The 25,990-nt window shown below is 42.8% G+C and overlaps 1 protein-coding gene across 3 annotated transcripts in view; it reads left to right on the top strand.

Moving 5' to 3' along the window:
* zdhhc14 (zDHHC palmitoyltransferase 14) overlaps positions 1–25,990 on the top strand; it is a 264,960-nt gene that overhangs the window by 226,824 nt on the left and 12,146 nt on the right. Inside the window, exon 9 of one of the 3 annotated variants that reach the window (XM_078229980.1) lies at positions 16,744–17,055. The exons of the other annotated variants lie outside the window; for them this stretch is intronic. Within the exon in view, the coding sequence (XP_078086106.1) occupies positions 16,744–16,755 (12 nt within the window). The 3' untranslated portion in view covers positions 16,756–17,055. Of the gene's footprint in view, positions 1–16,743; positions 17,056–25,990 lie in introns of those variants that run through there. 3 annotated transcript variants of the gene reach the window in all.

Here is a 25,990-nt window from a genome sequence, read left to right on the forward strand (position 1 = left end):
AGTGTAAAACTTCACATTTAGCCAGATTGTACTGCATCTGCCATGTGTTTGCCACTCACTCAACTTGTCTTAATCACCTTGAAGTCTCTTTGTCCTCACAACTCTCAAATCCGCCCAGTTTTGTGTCATCAGCAAACTTGGAAATGTTACATTTGGTTCCCTCATTCAGGTCATTTACATGCATTGTGAACAAACACTCATTCCTGCACTATTCAACTACTCACTGCCTGCCACTTAGAAAATGACCCATTTATTCCCACTCTCTGTTTTCTGTCTGTCAACCAGTTATAGAATCATAGAATCTTACAGTGCAGAAAGAGGCCATTCGGCCCATTGAGTCTGCACCAACCACAATCCCACCCAGGCCCTATCCCCATATCCCTACATATTTACTCACTAATCCCTCTAACCTATGCATCCCGGGACACTAATGGGCAATTTAGAATGGCCAATCAACCTAGCCCACACATCTTTGGACTGTGGGAGGAAACCGGAGCACCCGCAGACACAGGGAGAATGAGCAAACTCCACACAGACAGTGACCCGAGCCAGGATTCGAACCCAGGTCCCTGGAGCTGTGAAGCAGCACTGCGAACCACTGTGCTACCGTGCCGCCAATGCCAATTGATCAATGCCAATACATTACCCCCTATCCCATGTGCTTTAATTTTGCTCTTTAACCTCTTATGCGGGACCTTATCAAAAGCCTTCTGAAAGTTCAAATAAACTACATCCACTGGTTCTCCCTTATCTATTCTACTCGTTGTATCCTCAAGTAACTCCAGTAGATTTGTTGAGCATGATTTTTCTTTCATAAACCCATGCTGGCCCTGTCCAATTCCATTAATGCTTTCCAAATGTTCTGTTATTACATCTTTTATAATAGACTCTAGCATCTTCCCCACTATTGATGTCAGGCTTACTAGTCTGTAACTCTTCCTTTTTAAATACTGGGGTTAAATAATTTTCTTCATGCACCCCTAGCCCCATCAACACCTTTCTTGCAGCCACGTAACCTGGGAGAGGCAAAAAAGCAATGAAAAACTCAACCAATTAGGGAAAAATACACATGCAATTTCACTCTGATCAAAACCAGTCTAAATCACATTAGGTGTGAGGTGAGGATAACTGCCCTTGACATCAGGCCAGCATTTGAGTTTGGCATCAAGGAGGCCCAGCAAAAGTGAAGTTAATGGGAATTGAGGAGAAAGCCCAGGACATCACTGCAGGAGTTTCTGAGGATAATGTCTGTGCTCAACCATCTACTGCTGCTTCTTCAATTATCTTTCCACCATTACAAGGTCAGAAGTGGGATGTTCATTGATTTGAATGCAGTGTTCAGCATCATTTATGACTCCTCAGGTACTGAAGCAGTTGTTCATATACAGCTCGACTTGGACAACACTCAAACCTGGGCTGATAAGTGGCAAGTAACATTTGTGCAACACAGCAGCCAGGCAGTGACCAACCTAACAAAAGAAAATCTGTCTCTCCTTGGCATTCAATGTCATTACCATCATTGATTTCCTCCCTCCCCTGCCCCACCTCTACCAACATCAACATCCTCGGTGTTACCATTGACCAGAAACTGAACTGGACCAGCCACATTAATACTGTGGCTACAAATGCAGGCCAGAGGCTAGGGATTTTGTGGTAAGTAACTCACCTGACTCCCCATGCCCTGCCCATCTACAAGGCACAAGTCAGGAGTGTGATGAAATACCTTCCACTTGTCTGGATGAGTGTGATTCCAACAATACTCACCAAGCTTCGCACAATTCAGGATAAAGCAGCCTGCTTGATGAGCACCCCATCCTCCACCTTAAATATTTGCTCTCTCCACCACCAGTGCACAGTGGCAGCAATATGTGCCATCTACAAGATGCACTACTGCAACTTAGGCTCTTTCGACAGCAATTTCCAAACCTAGGACCTGAACATCCAGTAGGACAAGGATAACCAGCACATGGGAACACCACCAATTAGAAGTGCCTCTCCAGACTACACACCACTCAGACTTGCAACTATATCGCCATTTCACCACTGTCACTAGGTCAAATCCCGGAACTCACTGTGTGCGCTTACAGCAAGTGGACTGCAGTGGTTCAAGAAAGTGGCTCAGTACAACCTCCTCAGGACAAGATGCACAACAAATGCTGACCTTGAAAACGATGCTAACATCCCATGAAAGAGAAAAAAATTGTTATCTATAAAGTGGATTAGCTATGATGTTTCTCTGCCCCAATCAAGAACTGGTTCCTCTTGAAGGCATGCAGCATCAACATCTTCCACACCAGCTGCCTATGTATTTCAGAGGCTCATTTCTCTCTGGGAAGAGAAAAGCTATCCAACATCCAGTCTGTGCTTACTCTTATACAATTTAAGGTTGTGTCCTCTATTCATCACAATCTCTTAAACTGGAATAATCTATCAACAGCAATGTTCAAACCCTTGTTCTAAAATAAGTTGGACCAAGGTTCTTGAGCCAATCTGAGTACCTGAGATTTTCTAATCAAAGAATCCTCATCCATGCTTTTAGATTCTGGACTTGACTACTCCAATGTTGTCCTAGACAGCCCCTCATATTGTAACCTCCACAAGTTTGACGACTCCAAAATTCTGCACTCCCTGTCCTTTCACCAATCCCGTGATGTGGATTGGTTTCCGATCAAGAAACGCCTTGATTTTAAACTTCTCATTTCTTTTTGAATTCCTCTATTGTCGAAATCTCAACTTCCGAGTTTGACTTTAACACAAACACACATTAACACAAGATACTTAACCGACAGTTTGTCTTTATTTACTTGCTAGCAAGGGGAGGAGTCTTGATGCAATGGGCCAGAGACACCACTCCACCGGACAAGGGGGCGGCACGGTAGCACAGTGGTTAGCACTGCTGCTTCACAGCTCCAGGGACCTGGGTTTGATTCCCGGCTTGGGTCACTGTCTGTGTGGAGTTTGCACATTCTCCTCGTGTCTGCGTGGGTTTCCTCCGGGTGCTCCGGTTTCCTCCCATAGTCCAAAGATGTGCAGGTTAGGTTGATTGGCCATGCTAAAATTGCCCCTTAGTGTCCTGAGATGTGTAGGTTAGAGGGATTCGCGGGTAAAATGTGTGGGGGTAGGGCCTGGGTGGGATTGTGGTCGGTGCAGACTTGATGGACCAAATGGCCTCCTTCTGCCCTGTAGGGATTCTATGATTCTATGACAAAGAAAATCATCCTGGTTTCTACAATTCTGCAGCTCACAGTCAGTTGGACACAATTCAATCAAAAGTGTTACAAATGACATACTTTACATATTGATCCAATAGAAAAAATACTGAACCACCGTGATCTATGAGATCACGAAAAGTAGAAAGAAACTTAAGCAAGGAGTAAGGAGGGCTAAAAGGGGTCACGAAAAAGCATTGGTCAGCAGGATTAAGGAAAATCCCAAGGCTTTTTACACATATGTAAAGAGCAAGAGGGTAGCCAGGGAGAGGGTTGGCCCACTCAAGGACAAGGGAGGGAATCTATGCGTGGAGCCAGAGGAAATGGGCGAGGTATTAAATGAGTACTTTGCGTCACTATTCACCAAAGAGAAGGACTTGGTGGATGATGAGTCTGGGAAAGGATGTGTAGATAGTTTGATGTGGAGATGCCGGCGTTATCCCACGGATAACCTCACGATGCTCCACTTCTCCAGCTTCCACCCTAAACACGTTAAAGAAGCCATCCCCTACGGACAAGCCCTCCGTATACACAGGATCTGCTCGGATGAGGAGGATCGCAACAGACACCTCCAGACACTGAAAGATGCCCTCATAAGAACAGGATATGGCGCTAGACTCATTGATCAACAGTTCCAACGCGCCACAGCGAAAAACCGCACCGACCTCCTCAGAAGACAAACACGGGACACAGTGGACAGAGTACCCTTCGTTGTCCAGTACTTCCCCGGAGCGGAGAAGCTACGGCATCTCCTCCGGAGCCTTCAACATGTCATTGATGAAGACGAGCATCTCGCCAAGGCCATCCCCACACCCCCACTTCTTGCCTTCAAACAACCGCACAACCTCAAACAGACCATTGTCCGCAGCAAACTACCCAGCCTTCAGGAGAACAGTGACCAAGACACCACACAACCCTGCCACAGCAACCTCTGCAAGACGTGCCGGATCATCGACACAGATGCCACCATCTCACGTGAGAACACCATCCACCAGGTACACGGTACATACTCTTGCAACTCGGCCAACGTTGTCTACCTGATACGCTGCAAGAAAGGATGTCCCGAGGCATGGTACATTGGGGAAACTATGCAGACGCTGCGACAACGGATGAATGAACACGGCTCGACAATCACCAGGCAAGACTGTTCTCTTCCTGTTGGGGAGCACTTCAGCGGTCACGGGCATTCGGCCTCTGATATTCGGGTAAGCGTTCTCCAAGGCGGCCTTCGCGACACACGACAGCGCAGAGTCGCTGAGCAGAAACTGATAGCCAAGTTCCGCACACACAAGGACGGCCTCAACCGGGATATTGGGTTCATGTCACACTATTTGTAACTCCCACAGTTGCGTGGACCTGCAGAGTTTCACTGGCTGTCTTGTCTGGAGACAATACACATCTTTTTAGCCTGTCTTGATGCTCTCTCCACTCCCATTGTTTTGTTTCTTAAAGACTGGATTAGTTGTAAGTATTCGCATTCCAACCATTATTCATGTAAATTGAGTCTGTGTCTTTATAAGTTCTTTTTGTGAACAGAATTCCCACTCACCTGAAGAAGGGGCTTAGAGCCTCGAAAGCTTGTGTGGCTTTTGCTACCAAATAAACCTGTTGGACTTTAACCTGGTGTTGTTAAACTTCTTACTAGATAGTTTGAGCCATGTTGAGATCAAAAAGGAGGTGGTATTGGGGTTCTTGAGAAACATCAAGGTAGACAAGTCTCCAGGGCCTGATGGGATATACCCCAGAATACTGAGAGAGGCAAGAGAGGAAATTGCTGGGGCCTTGAGAGAAATCTTTGTATCCTCACTGGCTACAGGGGAGGTCACAGTAAGAAGTTTAACAACACCAGGTTAAAGTCCAACCTGGACTTTAACCTGGTGTTGTTAAACGTCTTACTGTGTTTACCCCAGTCCAACGCCGGCATCTCCACATCATGACTACAGGGGAGGTCCCAGAGGATTGGAGAATAGCCAATATTGTTCCTTTGTTTAAGAAGGGTAGCAAGAATAATCCAGGCAATTACAGGCCGGTGAGCCTTGCATCAGTGGGAGGGAAATTATTGGAGAGGATTCTTCGAGACAGGATTTATTCCCACTTGGAAATAAGTGGACGTATTAGTGAGAGGCAACATGGTTTTGTGAAGAGGAGGTCGTGTCTCACGAACTTGATCAAGTTTTTTGAGGAAGTGACGAAGATGATTGATGAGGGTAGGGCAGTGGATGTTGTCTACATGGACTTCAGTAAGGCCTTTGACAAGGTCCCTCATGGCAGACTGGTGCAGAAGGTGAAGTTGCATGGGATAGAGGTGAGCTGGCAAGGTGGATACAAAACTGGCTCGGTCAAAGAAGTGATGTGAAGATGCCAGCGTTGGACTGGGGTAAACACAGTAAGGAGCAGCGCTCCGAAAGCTAATGGCATTTGCTACCAAATAAACCTGTTGGACTTTAACCTGGTGTTGTTAAAACTCTTACCCTCTGTCTTCTTTGATCGAGTAACAGTGGAAGGGTGCATTTCTGATTGGAGGGCTGTGACAAGTGGCGTTCCTCAGGAAACAGTGATGGGACCTTTGCTGTTTGTAATATATATAAATGATCTGGAGGAAAATGTAACTGGTTTGATTAGTAAGTTTGCAGATGACACAAAGGTTGGTGGATTTGCGGATAGCGATGAGGACCATCAGAGTATACAGCAGGATATAGATCAGTTGGAGACTTGGGCGAAGAGATGGCAGATGGATTTTAATCCGGACAAATGTGAGGTAATGCATTTTGGAAGGTGTAATACAGATAGGAAATATACAGTAAATGGCAGAACCCTTAAGAGTATTGATAGGCAAAGGGATCTGGGTGTACAGGTACACAGATCACAAAGTGGCAATGCAGGTGGAGAAGGTAGTCAAGAAGGCATACGGCATGCTTGCCTTCATCGGCCGGGGCATTTGAGTTTAAAAATTGGCAAGTCATGTTGCAGCTTTATAGAACCTTAGTTAGGTCGCACTTGGAATATAGTGTTCAAATCTGGTCGCCACACTACGAGAAGGATGTGGAGGCTTTGGAGAGGGTACAGAAAAGATTTACCAGGATGTTGCCTGGTATGGAGGGCACTAGCTATGAGGAGAGGTTGGAGAAACTTGGTTTGTTCTCACTGGAATGACAGAGGTTGAGGGGCGACTTGTTAGAAGTCTACAAGATTATGAGGGGCATGGACAGAGTGGATAGTCAGAAGTTTTTTCCCAGGGTGCAAGAGTCAATTACTAGGGAGCACAGGTTTAAGGTGCGAGGGGCACGGTTTGAAGGAGATGTACGAGGCAGATTTTTTACACAGAGCGTAGTGGGTGCCTGGAACCCGTTGCCGGGGGAGGTAGTGGAAGCGGATATGGTAGTGACTTTTAAGGGGCGTCTTGACAAATACATGAATAGGATGGGAATAGAGGGATATGGCCCCCGGAAGGGTAGGGGGTTTTAGTTCAGTCGGGCAGCATGGTCGGTGCAGGCTTGGAGAGCCGAAGGGCCTGTTCCTGTGCTGTAATTTTCTTTGTTCTTTGTACCTTGTGGGATACCCCAATATATCGTCCTTAAGCCTGTCCTCTAGTCTCTTAGTCAGACATCATGTCTCTATTTTGGTGCAGTCTCACAATGCATCTTCATTAAAACAGTCCCACATGGGCATCCTTTAATTAATAAAGGGGGCCTACAAAAGCCATTAGTATTTTATGGCCTTGTCAGTGAAGTTAACTGAATCTCTAAGGAATGTAGTCAACTCAACTTGCCTTCAGGATATTCCCCGATTATAGCCCTGATAAGTTTGTTTATTGCCAACATAATGAAACACGTGTATACATTGCTTATCAATTCAATTACTGAGCATTTTATCACTACCTACAATTTCAAGGGGTGTCATTATGTTACCATTAATTCTTGTAAGTTCCCACTAAGTCCCCTACCATAACTCTTTTGTTAGCTAAGACATTAATGTCTTTCTGACTCTGTTTTGATTAGAAACTGTGAAGGCAGCTTCATTAAAACTCACTCTTGTATCAGTTGTTCCTGATAAGGTGTCTGGTGAGGCAATTAAGTGTCCTTGTGATTCCAAGAGTTGAGTGCTTCAAAAGGAATGTATTTAACATGTGTTTAGTATCAAAGAGCACTCTGTAACTGCATCAAAATTTCTTTAACTTCTAAAAATGTATAGAAGATATATTTATATATATGGACTAAATAAAGGTATTACACGTACCTTTAAAACTACAAAGTATTTAAAACACCTAATTACAGTTACTAACAAACTCGCTCCCCATTGATAAAGTGAATTCTACATCTAAGTTGATTAAACAAAAACCCTAGCAGAGTCTGGCAATTCTTATAGTAGCCCTTTTCTATCTTTCTACACTATGTTCCTGCCTCTTTATCTCTCTAATCTCCTCAAACCCCACAATCCTCCAAGATACTTGCACTCATCTAATTCTGACCTCTTGATTATCCCCAATTTTTTTGCTCCACCATTGGTAGCAGTGACTTCAGCTGTCCATACCCTAAGTTCTGGAATACCAGTTCACATAATCCCTTCCATTTCTCTAATAAAAGTAAAATACTGCAGATGTTGGAAATAGAAACAGAAACTGTTGAATATACTTAGCAGCTTTCGCAGCATCTGTGGAAAGAGGGAAACAAGTTATTGTTTTGAGTCTATAGAATGGTTCCGTAAAGAGTCATATGGACTTGAAACATGAACTATATTTTGCCCTCCATTACTCTACCTCTCTTTCCTTCCAAGATGCTTGTTAAAACTCACCTCTTTGATGAAGCTTCTGCCATTTGCTTTAATATTGTTTTACATGATTTGGGGCAGGGTTTTTGGTTGGAAGTGACTGCTGCCCACCACCCAAAGAGTTGGCAGGGAATGCATCCCCTCCCACCACAGCAGCCCACAACTGTTCAACCCTCCAAGGGAGCTCTGCAGTCCCAGCAGCCAGGACTGGGGCTACAAACAGTCTCCAGATTCTAAGTTCAGAACCAAGTAAAGTGCAAGAGGTATCTCAATGGGGGAAGGAGGTAAGGCCTGAATAGTGTGGGGGAGGGGAGGGAACACACCTGGTGCAGAGGGGGCAAACCTTTCCCAGTTTGGAACGAGGTCCTTGGGAGAGGCACCTCCCCCAAGATGACCTGCCAAGCTTTCCCACTTTCCCTGAACAACAAAATTGAGGGCACTTGAGGCCTCACCCACCCTATGTAAAATTGAAGACAGGTCGGGGCAGCTGGAAGGAAGGAGAGAGAACGACACAAGGAATTTTACAATTGCTCCCCCAGCCCCAACTATACTGTCCTGCAAACCTGCAGAGGAATCTGTATAATTCTGCCTCTGGTGCCAGACTTTGTTTTTTAATGGTCCTGTGAATTTATTCAAGAAGCAACTGGATATAGCATTTAGGGCAAATGGGATCAAAGGTTATAGGGAGAAAGCAGGATTAGGCTATTGAGTTGGATGATCAGCCATGATAGTAATGAATGGCGGAGCAGGCTCGAAGGGCCAAATGGCCGCCTGCTCCTATCTTCTATGTGAAGCGCCTTTGGATGTTTTAATACATTAAAGGTGCTATACAATGCAAGTTTGTTGTTGCTGATAAATCATTGCCGTTGATCTCTGGACCTTTTCCAAAGCAATTTACAACCTACCATGTGAGGGAACCAAACTGGACACATTGCTGTGGATGCATTCTGACCAGAAAACCTGTAAAGTGGCAAAATTATCTCCTTTGATTTATTCTGAATGGTTCTATTAATACATCTCAATACCTTGTTACCTTTAGCTACAGTTTTCTGCATTGGTCATGAATCTTAAGTGCCCAATAACACCTAGATCTTTTTCACTTTCAGCCTCATTCAGTATTGTTCCCTGGATAGATACATTAATAGGAGGAATGTGGAGGACTATGGTTAGAAGGTGGGGGAGAGGTATTAGATACATTGCTCCAATGGAGAGTTGGCACAGACACGATGGGTTAAATAGCCTAATTCTGTGCTGTAATGATTCCGTGATGTGTGTATTCTGTGTTGACACTATAAATGTGCATTGATCTCAATTGTTATTCATTTTGTGGCTCAACTCCCTAGCACGTCCAAATCTTTTTGTATTTGATTGTGTTCCTGTAATGTCTTAACCTTTATACAAATTTTGTTGTCATCTGCAAACTTATTTACTATACATCCAACACCACTGTCCAAGTCATTGATAAAACTATGAGGAATAGCGGGTCTCGGACCGATCCGAGGGACATTACTGGTAATGTCTCCAGGTAGAAGCATTAACTAGAGTTACCTCTACTTGTATTGCTCCTTGCAGTCAGAACACGAATCCAAAAAGAAAAGTTGTGATAAAGCTAATTGATAAAATCTCCAGTTTTCTTACCTTACAAGAATGTACTATCAGATGAAATTTTTAGATAATATATGGAACATAGTCACAATATTGTCACTCAGAGGGTGGTGGGAATCTATAATGCACTACCTGGGAAACCTTACAGCCTTTAAAAAGTATTTGGATGAGCAATTGAAATATAACATTCAAGGATATGGGACAAGTACAGGAAAGTGGGATCAGCGTGACTTTAGTGGTCGATATTGTCGGCGCAGACTCGATTGGCAGAAGTGCCTTTTCTGCACTATATGACTCTCTCAAATCAGACGGTGGCTGCTGGGTGAAAAGGATTATCTGCTTTTCACCTGGCTCATAATCCCTCTCTCATCCCATGACCAGTATGCATACAATGAGAATCATGCTTCCTTTGAGAAACTTATGGAGCAGATACCGGGGGCGGCACAGTCGCACAATGGTTAGCATTGCTACTTCACAGCTCCAGGGACCTGGGTTCGATTCCTGGCTTGGGTCACTGTCTGTGTGGAGTTTGCACATTCTCTGTGTGGAGTTTGCACATTCTCCTTGTGTCTGCGTGGGTTTCCTCCGGGTGCTCTGGTTTCCTCCCACAGTCCAAAGATGTGCGGGTTAGGTTGATTGGCCATGCTAAAATTGCCCCTTAGTGTCCTGAGATGTGTAGGTTAGAGGGATTAGCGGGTAAATATGTAGGGATATGGGGGTAGGGCCTGGGTGGGATTGTGGTCGGTGCAGACTCGATGGGCCAAATGGCCTCTTTCTGCACTGTAGGGTTTCTATGATTCTATATTTGGGTTGCTGAATGACATTTTTTCTAGCTTGACCACACAGAAGGTTCCCTCCAATGTTTCCTGGAGCAGGTGTCCAGATCCAGGATAATCTGCTGGAATCTCCACAATCTGACCATCATAAGGCCGCAACCTGTACCAGCAAGCACCTCAAACGGATGAAGGAAGGAGTCAGCTGGCATAGCCACATTCTGGCTGGGCTGTCCATGAATGTCATTCGACCAGGGTCCCTGTGAACACAATTCCAAATCCCCATTGTACAACAATCACACACCTTACCATCCAACTGTTATGGACCATCATAGCATTCTCATGGCCACAATGCTGAAATAAAAACCACCACAAAACAGAAACTCCAAACCAACTTTGTCCAATAAAACAACCAATATTTCATACATAAGAAAATCAACTTATGTGGTGCTCTTGCTTGCCCTGGTGCGTCTATGCAGAGCTACATCAATGGCTCTAGCATAGTTAGTGGAAGCCTTCTAACTTTCAGTGTAAATACTGTAAGTACCATTCCAGAATCCTTTGGACCCTGGTTTTGGATTACAACAACTTAGTGTGGGTAGGAGGAGTCTAGGCTGGTCCACTGATGGACAACGGTAGGGGAGGGGCAATAGCAGTGTGGCAGTGGTGAGAGCACAAATGTTGATATCTTGAGAGGGGACGACAGATTGGTGCTCCACAGAGATACTGCCACTCACTTCAGGCAATGATTTGATCTTTGATTTATTATTGTCACATGTACTGGTATACAGTGAGAAGTATTGTTTCTTGAGTGCTATACAGACAAAGCATACCATACATAGAGAAGGAAAGGAGTGCAGAATGTAGTGTTACAGTCATAGCTAGGGTGTCGAGTAAGATCAATTTAAGACGAGGTAGGTCCATTCAAAAGTCTGATGTCATCAGGGAAGAATGCCTCAGCATCCACCTATTCTGTTCTAATGCAGGTTGCTTGCCACTGAGACCCTGAAAGACTGGGTGGCAGTAGTCTGAACAACAAACTGAGATTGTATGTCCTCGGTCTCAATTTTCACTGCACCATTCAGATGTTGAATTACTGCTGCTTGTGCTGCAATGAAAATGGGGACATCAGCCAATGTGGTCAGGTCTGCAAATTTTCTCGTGGAGTTGTCCACCACTTTCATATTGGAAAGAGTGAGCTCTGAGATCTGCATAAGATGCTGTGCCAATTTAGAGCCTGAATCCTCCTTGCTCTTTGACAGCAGATCTGACAATGCACCAAGCATTTCACCTCCTGCTTATTAACATTTTTCTGCATACCACCCTATCAAAGTCCTCATCCAAGTTCTCAGCAGAAGAACATGTCTGCAACCTTGCCCTTTGGGGAACTGGTACCTGCAAAACCCTCCCCCCACCCCTCCTGCCCTGGTTATGAGCCACACATGCCTGGTGGCAACAGGTGCAAGATCAAGTTATGTGCCAGAATGTTATCCCCGAGGCCAACGGAGAATGCCATTCCACAAGCCCCCTGGGACGGACGTGCCAGTAAAATTCCAGCAGTGGTGTTTCTTCATTATCAATGTCCTGCTTCTCTTGACTTTTACACTTTTTATGTGCTTGACCAAGTCGTAGTTATTGGTTATCTGAAAAAAAGAAAGGCACAAGGATTCGGGATAATAGGGAGTAAAGTAAGAAGTGGATGTTTGTACCATCTAATTTACATATCAAAGATTGTGGGATGCGAAAAGGTAATGAAGTAGGAACACATCTTTTGTGTTTTCAATCCTGCTAATGGTCACAACTTCAGCGATGTCCTCTCCAATTACGGCAACAACATTTTCCTCCATTGGTGTATTAATCTGCACTTGTGCCTTTTTCCTGTTTGTTAACTGCTTCTGCTGGTAGATGTGTGAGGCCCACCAATTATTGTCATAATTTACCCACTGTCTGTCTATGTGCCTTTGTAACTTCCACTTCCAGGCACACAATTTACTGTGCTTAATCTTGTGTGATACGAATGTTTAGATATATGGCCCTATTTCTTTATCTAAACCATATATATATGGTCAAAAGCTCGGACAAACTTGTCACATCTCACCAATCACAAAATGTCCCCTTTATCCCTACTATTACCACTTGAGTGATTACTGATCTATGTCACAAAGTAACCTCCAATTCTGTGCATTCTCATTTTTGCTAATCTCTCATGTCCCTGAACTTTATTAAATGTATTCTTGACTTCGAAATCGATATAAGAGCATAAGAACTAGGAGCAAGAGTAGGCCATCTGGCCCCTCGAGCCTGCTCCTCCATTCAATAACATCATGGCTGATCTTTTTGTGGACTCAGCTCCACTTACCCACCCACTCACCATAATCCTTAATTCCTTTACTGTTCAAAAATGTATCTATCCTTGCCTTAAAAACATTCAATGAGGTAGCCTCAACTGCTTTACTGGGCAGGGAACTCCACAGATTCTTCTTGTGTGAAGAAGTTCCTCCTCAACTCAGTCCTAAATCTGCTTCCCCTTATTTTGAGGCTATGCCCCCCAGTTCTAATTTCACCCGCCAGTGGAAACAACTTCCCTGCTTCTACTTTATCTATTCCCTTCATAATATGATATGTTTCGATAAGATCTCTCCTCATTCTTCTGAATTCCAAAGAGTATAGCCCATAGTCTACTCAGTCTCTCCTCATAAGCCAACCCTCTCAACTCCGGAATCAATCTAGTGAATCTCCTCTGCACCCCCTCCAGTGCCAGTATATCCTTTCTCAAGTAAGGAGACCAAAACTGTACAAAGTACTCCAGGTGTGGCCTCACCAGCACCTTATACAGCTGCAACATAATCTTGCTGTTTTTAAACTCCATCCCTCTAGCAATAAAGGACAAAATTCCATTTGCCTTCTTAATTACCTGCTGCACCTGCAAACCAACTCCTTGAGATTCCTGCACAAGGACACCCAGGTCCCTCTGCACAGCAGCATGCTGCAATTTTTTACCATTGAAATAATAGTCCATTTTGCTGTTATTCCTACCAAAATGGATGACCTCAAATTTACCAACATTGTACTCCATCTGCCAGACCCTCGCCCACTCACTTAGATTATCTACATCCCTTTGCAGACTTTCAGCGTCCTCTGCACACTTTGCTCTTCCACCCATCTTAGTGTCATCTGCGAATTTTGACACACTACACTTGGTCCCCGACTCCAAATCATCTATGTAAATCGTAAACAATTGCGGTCCCAACACTGATCCCTGAGGCACCCTGAGTCACTGATCACCAACCAGAAAAACACCCATTTACCCCCACTCTTTGCTTTCTGTTGGTTAACCAATCCTCTATCCATGCTAATACATTACCCGTAACACTATGCACCTTTATCTTATGTAGCAATCTTTGGTGCGGCACCTTGTCAAATGCCTTCTGGAAGTCCAGATACACCACATCCACAGATCCCTACTGTCCACTGCACATGTAATGTTCTCAAAGAATTCCACCAAATTAGTCAAACATGACCTGCCCTTCATGAACCCATGCTGCGTCTTACCAACGGGACAATTTATATCCAGATGTCTCGCTATTTCTTCCTTGATAATAGATTCAAGCATTTTCCCTACTACAGAAGTTAAGCTAACCAGCCTATAGTTACCTGCCTTTTGTCTACCTCCTTTTTTAAACAGTGGCATCACATTTGCTGTTTTCTAATCTGCAGGAACCACCCCCGCAGATTGGAAAACAGATATCCATCCATAGAGATTTTCTATCAAGCACACTAGTGACCTCGAGCAATTCTACAAGATCAGTCAGTCGTGACCTATCTATCACAATCCCATGCTGATTCTCTCTAACAATTATAATTGTCCAAGTGCTCAGTATCCTGTCCTGGATTTAATGTTTCATGATGTGGAGATGCCGGCTTTGGACTGGGGTACACACAGTAAGAGTTTTAACAACACCAGGTTAAAGTCCAACAGGTTTATTTGGTAGCAAATGCCATTAGCTTTCGGAGCCTTAAGCTCCTTCGTCAGATGGAGTGGAAATCTGCTCTCAAACAGTGCACAGAATACTGATTAGAATGCGAATCTCTACAGCCAACCAGGTCTTAAAGATACAGACAAGGTGAGTAGAGGGAGCATTAAGCACAGGTTAAAGAAATGTGTATTGTCTCCAGACAGGACAGCCAGTGAGATTCTGCAAGTCCAGGAGGCAAGCTGTGGGGGTTACTGATAGTGTGACATAAACCCAACATCCCGGTTTAGGCCGTCCTCATGTGTGCGGAACTTGGCTATCAGTTTCTGCTCAGCGACTCTGCGCTGTCGTGTGTCGTGAAGGTCGCCTTGGAGAACGCTTACCCGAAGATCAGAGGCTGAATGCCCGTGACCGCTGAAGTGCTCCCCCACAGGAAGAGAACAGTCTTGCCTGGTGATTGTCGAGCGGTGTTCATTCATCTGCTGTCGTAGCGTCTGCATGGTTTCCCCAATGTACCATGCCTCGGGACATCCTTTCCTGCAACGTATCAGGTAGACAACGTTGGCTGAGTTGCAAGAGTAGGTACCATGTACCTGGTAGATGGTGTTCTCACGTGAGAACAGCCTTCAGGAGAACAATGACCACGACACCACACAACCCTGCCACAGCAACCTCTGCAAGACATGCCGGATCATCGACACGGATGCCGTTATCTCACGTGAGAACCCCATCTACCAGGTACACGGTACCTACTCTTGCAACTCGGCCAACGTTGTCTATCTGATAGGCTGCAGGAAAGGATGTCCCGAGGCATGGTACATTGGGGAAACCATGCAGAAGCTACGACAACGGATGAATGAACACCGCTCGACAATCACCAGGCAAGACTGTTCTCTTCCTGTGGAGGAGCACTTCAGCGGTCACGGGCATTCAGCCTCTGATCTTCGGGTAAGCGTTCTCCAAGGCGACCTTCACGACACACGACAGCGCAGAGTCGCTGAGCAGAAACTGATAGCCAAGTTCCGCACACATGAGGACGGCCTAAACCGGGATGTTGGGTTTATGTCACACTATCAGTAACCCCCACAGCTTGCTTCCTGGACTTGCAGAATCTCACTGGCTGTCCTGTCTGGAGACAATACACATCTCTTTAACCTGTGCTTAATGCTCCCTCCACCCACATTGTCTGTATCTTTAAGACCTGGTTGGCTGTAGAGATTCGCATTCTAATCAGTATTCTGTAACTTGATTTTGTGTCTCTGTGCCCTGTTTGAGAGCAGATTTCCACTCCATCTGACGAAGGAGCAGCGCTCTGAAAGCTAATGGCATTTGCTACCAAATAAACCTGTTGGACTTTAACCTGGTGTTGTTAAAACTCTTACTGTATTTAATGTTCCAGACAGATGGCCGTGGGGGCATCCAGGAATATTTGGGTAACCCGGAAGTAAATATATCATGCCTAGATTTGTCTTTTTAACCCAGTTTTCCAGACCAATTGGCTTCAGGGATGTGATGACAATTCTCACGAGTTGATTTTGACTCCAGTATTAAAGCGAAATTTGATGCATTTTGAAGTTGGGAGCAGAACACAAGGAAAAAACAAATTGAAGTGCACATGCTGAAAGGCCTTGCCTCATTTTAGTGATACCTTCCTGATTTCTGGGGGCTTTAAGGGCCTGCAAGGGAACTCTATTGAGGGGTGAAAAAAGCTGTCAGTTAAACAAAGAGGTTGTCCCTGGGGTCAGCAGCAGAAGTATGGTGCTACACTTTTGGTTTCAATGTTGAAAATGATTTAGTAACCGTAGCAAGGTGGAAAGACAACTACAGTGACACATTTAACAGCAACCTGATGTGTGTATCATACCAAACCCCTCACTCTGCTTTCACAGCAACTTCATTGCAGTGTTATTGTAAGCCTACTTGTTACAGTAATAAATAAACTTAAAGCCGAATCCAGCACTTCATCCTTCACAACTTGCCTTGGAAATATACCCATTCCCCTCTGCCTGTATCCTTGCTTGCATCCCTAAATGTCCACCCACCTCACTCATCCTTGTGTAATACTGTTTCTATCCCTCAGTGTTACATTCAACAAATGCTCTCCATCCATCCATTAACACAGGTGATGACGTACTTGCCCTCCTCCATAAAGAGAGTACAAAACACGAGGGAGAGCTAGAGAACCAGAGTTGGCCCTCCAGCCATTTCACAACAGAGGAGGCGGCACTGGACATCAGAGTTTCAGTATGCTTGGCAATTGCAGATAAGAGCCTCCCAGTTATCTGGTAACAAAATTAAATATCTGACAGCCACATGGCTGTCTTGTTGACATGACGCCAGCAAGGAGTGAAACATGATCATGTTCCAGTCAAAGCATTCTTACTGTTCTAATTAATTTCTTTAATCTTTCACAAGGTTCTCAAGTGACCCACAGGAGGAGGTACAGGAGGACAATAATAATTTGACAAAGGAGAGTCTCACTCTGAGGATGCACCGTCACAGGATTTATGCAAGCCATGCACCAACTCAGATACTCACATTTTGGTGCGGTTGTTAAAGAATGTATTTGGGTTTTCACCTGGTGGCTCACATATCTTAAGCAAGCAAGAACTTGCTTGCTTAAGATATGTGAGAATCAGGGGGAGCACAAAAATATCCTGCTTCTGTTCAGCTGGATGTAGATGCTGAACCAGAGGGCTTTATGTAAAGGGAATATTTCTTGCAGCAGAATGGCAGGGGTTCCAAGTGCACAATCCATGCTTGGAGAGATTGGAAAAATCCATCTCAAGTATGAGTGGCATGATGTTGTGGGCTATTGTGATGATGTTTCTATACATGGAAAGAGTTATCTCTAACATGGAGCATCAAACATGGCAATCAAACAAGTGCATGCAGACCTTTACCAGTAGCTTGCATGCTATGAGTACCTCCTTAAATAGGATTCATATATCCCCATTGATTTGCAGCAAAGTTCTTCAGCTCATTTCTAGTAGGGAAGTGCAGGTGAGCCATTGAGGAGTGATGGTGAAAGAAGATATGAAAATGGAGTCTCAGTTCAAAATGCTTCCACTTCTCACTCCTTGGATAACCCCACACATTCACATGTAGGCCAGACCGATAAGGCAGCAGATTTATTTTCCTAAAGCAAATTAGTGGACCAGGTCTTTACAACAATTGATGATAGTTGTTATGGTCACCAGACTAACTTTTAAATGGCCAGTACAGTGGTTAGCTCTGCTGCTTCACAGCTCCTGGGACCCGGCTTGGAAATTCACTGTTTCCAGTAGTTTGCACATTCTTCCCATGTCTGCTTGGGTTTCCTCCAGTTTCCTCCCACAGTCTAAAGATGTGTGGGTTAGATGCATTGGCTATGCTAAATTGCCCCTTAGTGTCCCAGGTTGTGTAGGTTAAAGGGTAAATATGTGGGATTATGGGGCTAGGGCCTGGGTGGAATTGTTGTTGGTGCAGACTCGATGGGCCGAATGGCCTCCTTCTGCACTGTAGGGATTCTATGATTTCCAGATTTATTAATTGAAATTAATTTCTACCAGCTGTTATGATGGGATTTTAACACATTTCCCTGGAGTATTCGCCTGGGCCTCTGGATTTTTAGTCCGGTGATATTACCACCATACCACCAACTGCCTCACAATCTTGGATAGTTATTTTTCTGTTTTGTTTTTGAACCGCTGAATTATTATTGATTTGCACCACTTTCCCATGTTGCTCATTTTAATTGCAGCCTGACAAGTGGTCTTTTTATTTCTAATGAATGGTAAGTTAAGAATTGTTGCCGAGCATCTGAGGGTTGTTTGTTTGAGTGTTGGTTGTTTGAAGGATTGTTTTATGTTGGAGAAAGTGGTGATGAGAATGTGGCTTTTGTGTGTTGCTGTCAGGTGAGTAGATTGCTGGAACTAAATGAACCTTTCTTTTAAAGTTTATTTATTAGTGTCACAAGTAGGCTTACATTACCGCTGCAATGAAGTTACTGTGAAAATCCCCTAGTCGCTACGCTCCGGCGCCTGTTCGGGTACACTGAGGGAAAATTTAGTATGGCCAATGCACCTAACCAGCATGTCTTTTGGACTGTGGGAGGAAACCGGAGCATCCGGAGGAAACCCTCGCAGACACGGGGAGAATGTGCAGACTCCACACAGACAGTGACCCAAGCTGAGCAGGTCCCTGGCCTGTGAGGCAGCAGTGCTAACCACTGTGACACCCCTTACAATAATGAGAGCTTCCCAAGCAGCAGTGTATACTACTGCTGGTGTCTTGGCCATATTGCATCCCACTTTTTTCTCCTCAGAATCATCTGAAGAAGCTCCGAGTTCTGTGCCTTGTTCCTCTTGCAAGCCCACACCTCATTTCTGTCCAATACACTGCAACTAGCTACTCCCCACATCTGTTCAGGCACCTGGAATGCAAGTTCGGTATGACGATGGCTTGTTCAATGATGCATTTGATTGCCCCACGGCTTTCAGTGTGTTGGTCATGGGCCTCGTTGTTTGGGTTCCTTGAGTGTCATCAGTCACGTTTTAAGTGGACTATCCCTTATCTCCAGCAGCCAGTCAGTAAGCTTACTTTGAGATGCAAAGAGATTATGGATGGTGATCTACCACAAGCTAAAAGTATGTTGGCAGCTGATCAGGAATCTTGCAGACTCCTGCTTCTGAACATCTTTTTGTGTCTGGATAGTTTTGGAGGTGCCAAAATCTTCAGAATGATTATGGTGTGCTGGCCCTGCACAACATTGCATAGCAGCAAGATTTGTACTTGCCGCAGGAGAGTGGAGAGCTTCATTGGATGATTCCGAGGAGGAGGCTGAATATGATATGGTCAAAGCTTCAGCAGTGGCACACATTTCTGCCTGGGATGCCCTCATTATTGTGAGATTCACTTAGATTCCACCAGTTCACCCATCTGACAGTCATATGTAAAAGACCCTCTCTGTGCCCCACCTAAAACAAAACAGTCCGATAAACAATCAAGCAGCCCTTTCGCGGCCCTCCTCTGCCTGGCATCAATTCTTTTCTTGCAGTTCACCAGCTACACATTGATGGAGTGGAAGCCCTTGGTGATTGATAAATACTCTTCAGTGATCTGGAGTGCTAAAACTGGCATATCCAGCAGTCAGTGATGTCCTGCGCCTGTTGAAAATCAGTCAGTGCCACAGATCCAAAAGCCCAATAGCCTTGACTGGTATCATTGGTAGCGAAGTTGCCATAATTGCCTGCCTTGGAAAATAAACCATCATTTCTCTCTCTCATGCATTTGTAGGCATAATATCCTGCAAATTGAAATCCTGCAAATGTCCTTGGCAGAAGTGTGGAAGGATCCAGAGGCAAAGAAATTGAGAATGGTGGTGACTTTGATGGCAACTGGTGATGCATGACCACCCGGTCCAGTTGGTAGCAGCCTCTGTACAGTAAATGTCTCCCACTACCTGACAATAGAACCTCCTGTTCCAACTACTTACCAACATGTCAGGGGAGCTTACCTTTTGCCTGTACACCCTGTGTTGCAGTTATGACCTCCTGCAAACTGCATCTCTTTCTCATCCTCTCTTCCCTGTGGCACCACAAGTCTGTGAAAAACAGGCTGACGCTGCTCTGCTCCTGCTGGTGTTCTTGATGCTGCTCACCGACTTGGTCCTTATTTGAGCATCAAAATAAAACAGAAGTAGCATCCATGCTGATCTGATAGATAAGAGTTCAAAAGTGGAGATCAGATGTACAAACCTTGTCATTGTAACCTCTTAGCAGAAATATTGTGAACAAAGTCTTCTACACAAGAAAGTGGCTATGAGGTTTCAGTGCTTATCCGCAAATTTCCCTGTGACATCTTAAGCCTCTGTGTTCTTACCTTGCTTTCACTGTCAAATTCCTGAAGGCTCTGGAAATCTGTGGACACACAAGTTAAATTGCAAATGCCTTGTTAATATTATTTTAATTGGGCAATAAAATATTGAAATGAACAGCCCATCTTTTCAAGGGAATTGCTTGCATGCAGTCTAAAATGCTGCAATTAAATGTGTAAGTTAATGGATTTGAACTGGCTCCCTAAACATCTGACAATTTCCCCACTTTAACCCTTCACCATCACCACCACTCAAACTCATTCATTCCTGGGCAAGTTAAAATTCCACTCTCTAACTCTGATAAAGTCTGTTAACTCCCCGGTGCTTGGTTTTTTTTTAACTCGAGAACTTTTGGAACTGTAACTAATGTGTCTAGTTTCTTTACCTATTTCTGCTCATAGCCCAGAGTGGGAGCCATTAGATTTTGTAAATTATGTTAAGTCCCATTATTTTTGCCCATTACTTCACTTGTATCCTTTTGTTAATTTTTTTAAAATAGCTTCACCAGTATGATGGATTTCTATTTTCTGTGGAATTTGTAAAAGCCATTTATTTTAATATGATACTGTGTCTTAAGCCATGGTGCTAAACTACACAAGTGGAACATTTTGCCTTTTAAGTATGTATACTGGTTTTATATCATTTGTACCAAATGCTTCATTGACTTCATGGAATTTATTCATGGGTTTAACTATTGCCAATTCAGCTCAATTAGAATCATAAAAATATAGATAATAGGAGCCATAGTAGACCATTTGGCCTTTCTAGCCTGTCTCACCATTAATTATGGCCATAGGTGACCATCCAACTAACCTGTCACCCCCCCCCCCCCCCAACACTGTATCCTTTGACCCCTTTAGCCTCAAGAATTATATCTAACTCCTTCTTGAAAACATTGTATGTTTTGGCCTCAACTGCTTTCTGTGGTAGTGAATTCCACAGACTCTCCACTCTCTGGGTGAAGAAACATCTTAGTCCTAAATGGATCCTTAGACTGTGACCCCTGGTTCTGGAGTCCCCTGGATTTATCCAAATAATGCTGAAGCTCACCTTCCCACCCAGCTTTGTGTCGTATGCAAATTTGGAGATATTACCTTTAGTTCCCTCATCCAAATCATTAATATATATTGTGAATAGTTGGGGTCCTAGCACTGATCACTTGTCACTGCCTACCACGTGAAAAAAGATCTGTTTATTCCTACTCTTTGTTTCCTGCCTGTCAGTCAGTTTTCGATTCTTTGAAATACACTACCCCTAATCCCATGTGCTTTAATTTTACATGCTGATCTCATAGAATCATAGAATCCCAACAGTGCAGAAAGAGGCCATCTGGCCCATCGAGTCTGCACCGACCACAATCCCACCCAGGCCTTACCCCCATATCCCTACACATTTACCTGCTAATCCCTCTAACCTACGCATCTCAGGACACTAAATGGCCAATCAACCTAACCCACACATCTTTGGACTGTGGGAGGAAACCGGAGCACCCGGAGGAAACCCACGCAGACAATGTGCAAACTCCACACAGACAGTGACCCAAGCCGGGAATCGAACCCAGATCCCTGGAGCTGTGGAGCAGCAGTGCTAACCACTGTGCTACCATGCCGCCCTCTCTTATGTGAGAACTTTTTCGAAAGACCTTCTAAAAGTCCAAATAAACCACATCCACTGGCTCCCCCTCATCAACTCTACCAGTTACATCCTCAAAGAATTCCAGTAGACTTATCAAGCATGATTTCTCTTTTGTAAATCTGTGCTGACTCTGTCCGATCCTGCCACTGTTTTCCAAGTGCCCTACTGTTAAATCTTTTATAGTGGACTCTAAAATTTTCCTCACTAACATCATCAGGCTGACTAGTCTACATTTCCCTGTTTTCTCTCTACATCCCTTTTTAAGTAGTGGGGTTACATTAGCTACCCTCTAATCTGTGGAACTGTTCCAGAGTCCATAGAATCTTAGCACAGATTTACAAAAGAGAAATCATGCTTGATAAGTCTACTGGAATTCTTTGAGGATGTAACTGGTAGAGTTGATGAGGGGGAGCCAGTGGATGTGATTTATTTGGACTTTTAGAAGGTCTTTCGAAAAGGTCTCGCATAAGAGATCAGCATGTAAAATTAAAGCACATGGGATTGGGGGTAGTGTATTTCAAAGAATCGAAAACTGATTGGCAGGCAGGAAACAAAGAGTAGGAATAAACAGATCTTTTTTCAAGTGGTAGGCAGTGACAAGTGATCAGTGCTGGGACCCCAACTATTCACAATATAAATGATTTGGATGAGGGAACTAAATGTAATATCTCCAAATTTGCATATGACACTATTCCTAGGGCCATTTCCTGAAGTACTCTAGGATGTAGATTATCAGGCCATTGGAATTTAATCCCATCAGTTTCTCCAACACCATTTCCCTACTAATACTGATTCCTTCATATACATGGATAGAAAACTTGAGGACATAAATGAAACTTAGTGATGTCATTAATTAATTTTTGACCTCTTCAAAATTTGCCTTAAATTTAAAACCAATGTTTGTACTTCCTTTCTCTAAATCAAACCTAATATTACATTCAATCATATTTATGTTCTTTATAGGGATTTTGCAATGGGATTAAAAGCCAGGTGGTTAATACTACCACAAAAATGTTCACATCCACATCAATTGTTTAACAATTGTTGGTTTAAGCTTGTAAAGCCCTTGTCACTGTAGAAACCAGTTCAAAATGATTTATTTCTATAAAAATCCAAACGAAATTTGAATTGAAGTGTTTTTAAATTTATAACTGTCTTTTCAGGTTGATTAACAAATGAAATTTTCTAATCTCATATTTGTTATTTAATGAGTTTCACTTTCAATTTTGCTGTTTTTTAAACAGACAATTTCCTGCAATTAAACTATTTTCATTGATTTTTATTTCAAGATTGACAGTTAACAACTTGAATAACAATTATGGATAAAATGCATTCACCAGAGTTTAAAATGTATTTATAGTGTTTTAAGCTATATACGTAACGGTGAGTGCTATGTATAAAGTAACAGATAACTGTTATAGTACCATGATTTTTTCCTTTTTCACACAGAAAACACTGTATTAGTTGTGCATTTGATTTAAGAATTTCATTTTGATCAAATAGAACAATATAGTATTATTGCTAGGTGAAATTGAAAAAAAACCGCTGAGATACAATGTTGCATTTGTCATAAACATCTTGAATTTCCCTGACAGTTCTGACAATTTTTTGTTGTAAATTTAGTATAAACTATATTCAAATAACACAATTTTACTGGATTTTTTTACTGAGGGAAATTGAGCAATACCTGTAGAAATTCTATCTCATAAATCTTTACGCTGCACCACTTTTGGTAGGTACAATCCTCTCTGTTTCTCAGAATATAGTGCTTGAAGATATTGTAACGTTCTCCTGTTGTGATTGTTAGTAAAACTCTGCTTAGTAATTTCAGATCCTCCGTTTTGCCTCTTTTAAGGGAAAGCAGGAGTTGTTTAAATCACCATACAACCCAACTTGACTTCCTAGACATGTGTTCTAGTGAAAAGTACAGCTGTGAACACCAGGGCAGTCAAGGCAGTCAGTAGGGATGATTCAGTAACTTAATAAAGCATTATTGGGAGGAACATGGAATCAGGAGAAAAGTGTTGTTTTATCCATGGGCACTGCATCCTAGGCATTATGTAACTGAAATGCCTTTTTTTGTAGGCATTTATCTTCTAAAAGGAATTTATACCTGCTTCCATTCATTTCCAAGATGTGTTTTATTACAAGATTTGAAAAAAATTCATATCAAACTATTTGCTCGTAATCTTCAAATATCTAAATATTACAAACACCTGACAGTACATGCCAAATGTAGAAATCCTGGCTAATTCTGGATTGTTGGTGACTAATGATATCCAGTATTATCAGTGCCATATTTTGTGATCATTTAAATTTTGTTGAAACAACCATAATTTGAAGTGGTAAACAATTGCAGTTTTATCTGTCCTTATTTTTAAAATATAACTATATGGAGACTTACAGCATGAAGAAGGCTATTTAGCTCATCATTCCTGTGTTGGCTCTTTGAAAGAGCAATCATATTCAGTCCCACATCCCCACTTTTTGTCTATAATATTAAGTTCCACATCCTCAAATGCCTGTCCACTTGTTTTGAATCTGATCTCAGGTTATTGACCACTTGCCAAGCGCATTATTTGTCTCTATCTAAACCTCTCATCATCTTGAAAAACTCCGTTAGGCCACCTCCTAATCTTCTCTGTGCCAAAGAGAACAAACAAAGAATTCCAACCTCTCCTCATAACTGAAATCTCTCATCTCTGGTAAAAGCCTACTAAGCCTCCTCTGTACCTTTTACATCTTGCCTGAAGTTTGGTGCCTAGAATTATCCACAATACTCCAGCTGAGGCTGAACCAATTCTAGCACCATCTCTGTGCTTTTATATTCTATCATTCTATTTATAAATACAAATAACTCAGATTATTTTTAACCACCTTATCAATCTCTCCTGCCTTTAAGAATTTGTGTATATGGACACCAAAGTTTCTCTGTTCATCTATACATATATGCTGTCTTTCCACATTAGTCTTTCCAAAGTGCTCCACTTCATTCTTCGCCATATTAAACTCAATCTGTCATATTTCAACCCACTTCACTATCTTGTCAATGTCATTTATAAGCCTATAGCTATCCTCATTACTATGTCCTGCTTTGCCAAGTTTTGTAAAACCTACCTATATCAGCCAATATAAAATGTTATTTTGTAAGCAAAATTTTATTTCAAACTATTACTTCATCTTCTGTATCAAAATATGATTTATCAAGTTCTTCACAGAATCGTTACAGCATAAAAGGAGTCAGTTGACCCATTGGGTCTGTGTCGGCTCCTCATAGGAGCAATTTATCTAGTGGCACTCCCTTTTGCCTTCTGCCCGTAGGCTTCCTCATTCTTCCTTTTAAATATAACTAACCAAATTCCTGTTGAATGCCTCGATTGAACCTGCCTCCATCACACAGTAAAGCTATAATTTTATGTTTAGAGGATCAACTGGGAGTGATGAATCTGAAAGATGCCAGAAAACCAAAGGGTAGATTTTAGAATATTGACTTTCTTGAGTTTATTCAATTTATACCTGAGTCATACAGACTAGGAAGGTTGCAAATTCAATCCCAAATAAGTTCTGTTTGCTGATCTTAGCAAAAATTGAGATCTGAGTACTAAAATTGGATTCAGCAGTGTTATCTAGAATGGAAGGATAGCCTTACAGTTACATAACCAGCCAACACCTTTGAGGCTCACATTTTAATAGCGGTTATTAAAGTAGGCACCAGAGGGCAGCTGTCACGTATAAAACTGCTCCAAGAAGGAGCGAACATGTTTAAGAGAGTAGAAAATTGGCAAAAGAGAGTAAATAGGATATTTTTAAGAAACAGTAAGGAGTGTAGCCACACCATCTATCTATTTAGCTGTTGTTTATGTGCCTGCAGACAGCAGTGTAGTGCCATTGAGAACATTCTAAAGTTAAGAATAATGACGGCAAATATTTATGATACTTATACAGTTTTTGCTTAACAAGTTGTAACTTTTTGCATGAAAATTGCATGTATTTTCTAGCAATAAATCTGCACGTTTGTTGAATTAAATATCGTTATGTTTTATTTGCATGGCTTGTTTACATCTTTCTAACAGCAGTTTTATTACTCACAAAGATATACATAAATTCATTATTTTATTTCAAAGCAACAGAACAAGACGCGATCCAGTTCAGACTGAAGAATACTATATA

This window comes from Mustelus asterias, chromosome 15 (genome assembly GCF_964213995.1).
Source record: "Mustelus asterias chromosome 15, sMusAst1.hap1.1, whole genome shotgun sequence".
In the NCBI taxonomy this organism is placed as follows: Eukaryota; Metazoa; Chordata; class Chondrichthyes; order Carcharhiniformes; family Triakidae; genus Mustelus; species Mustelus asterias.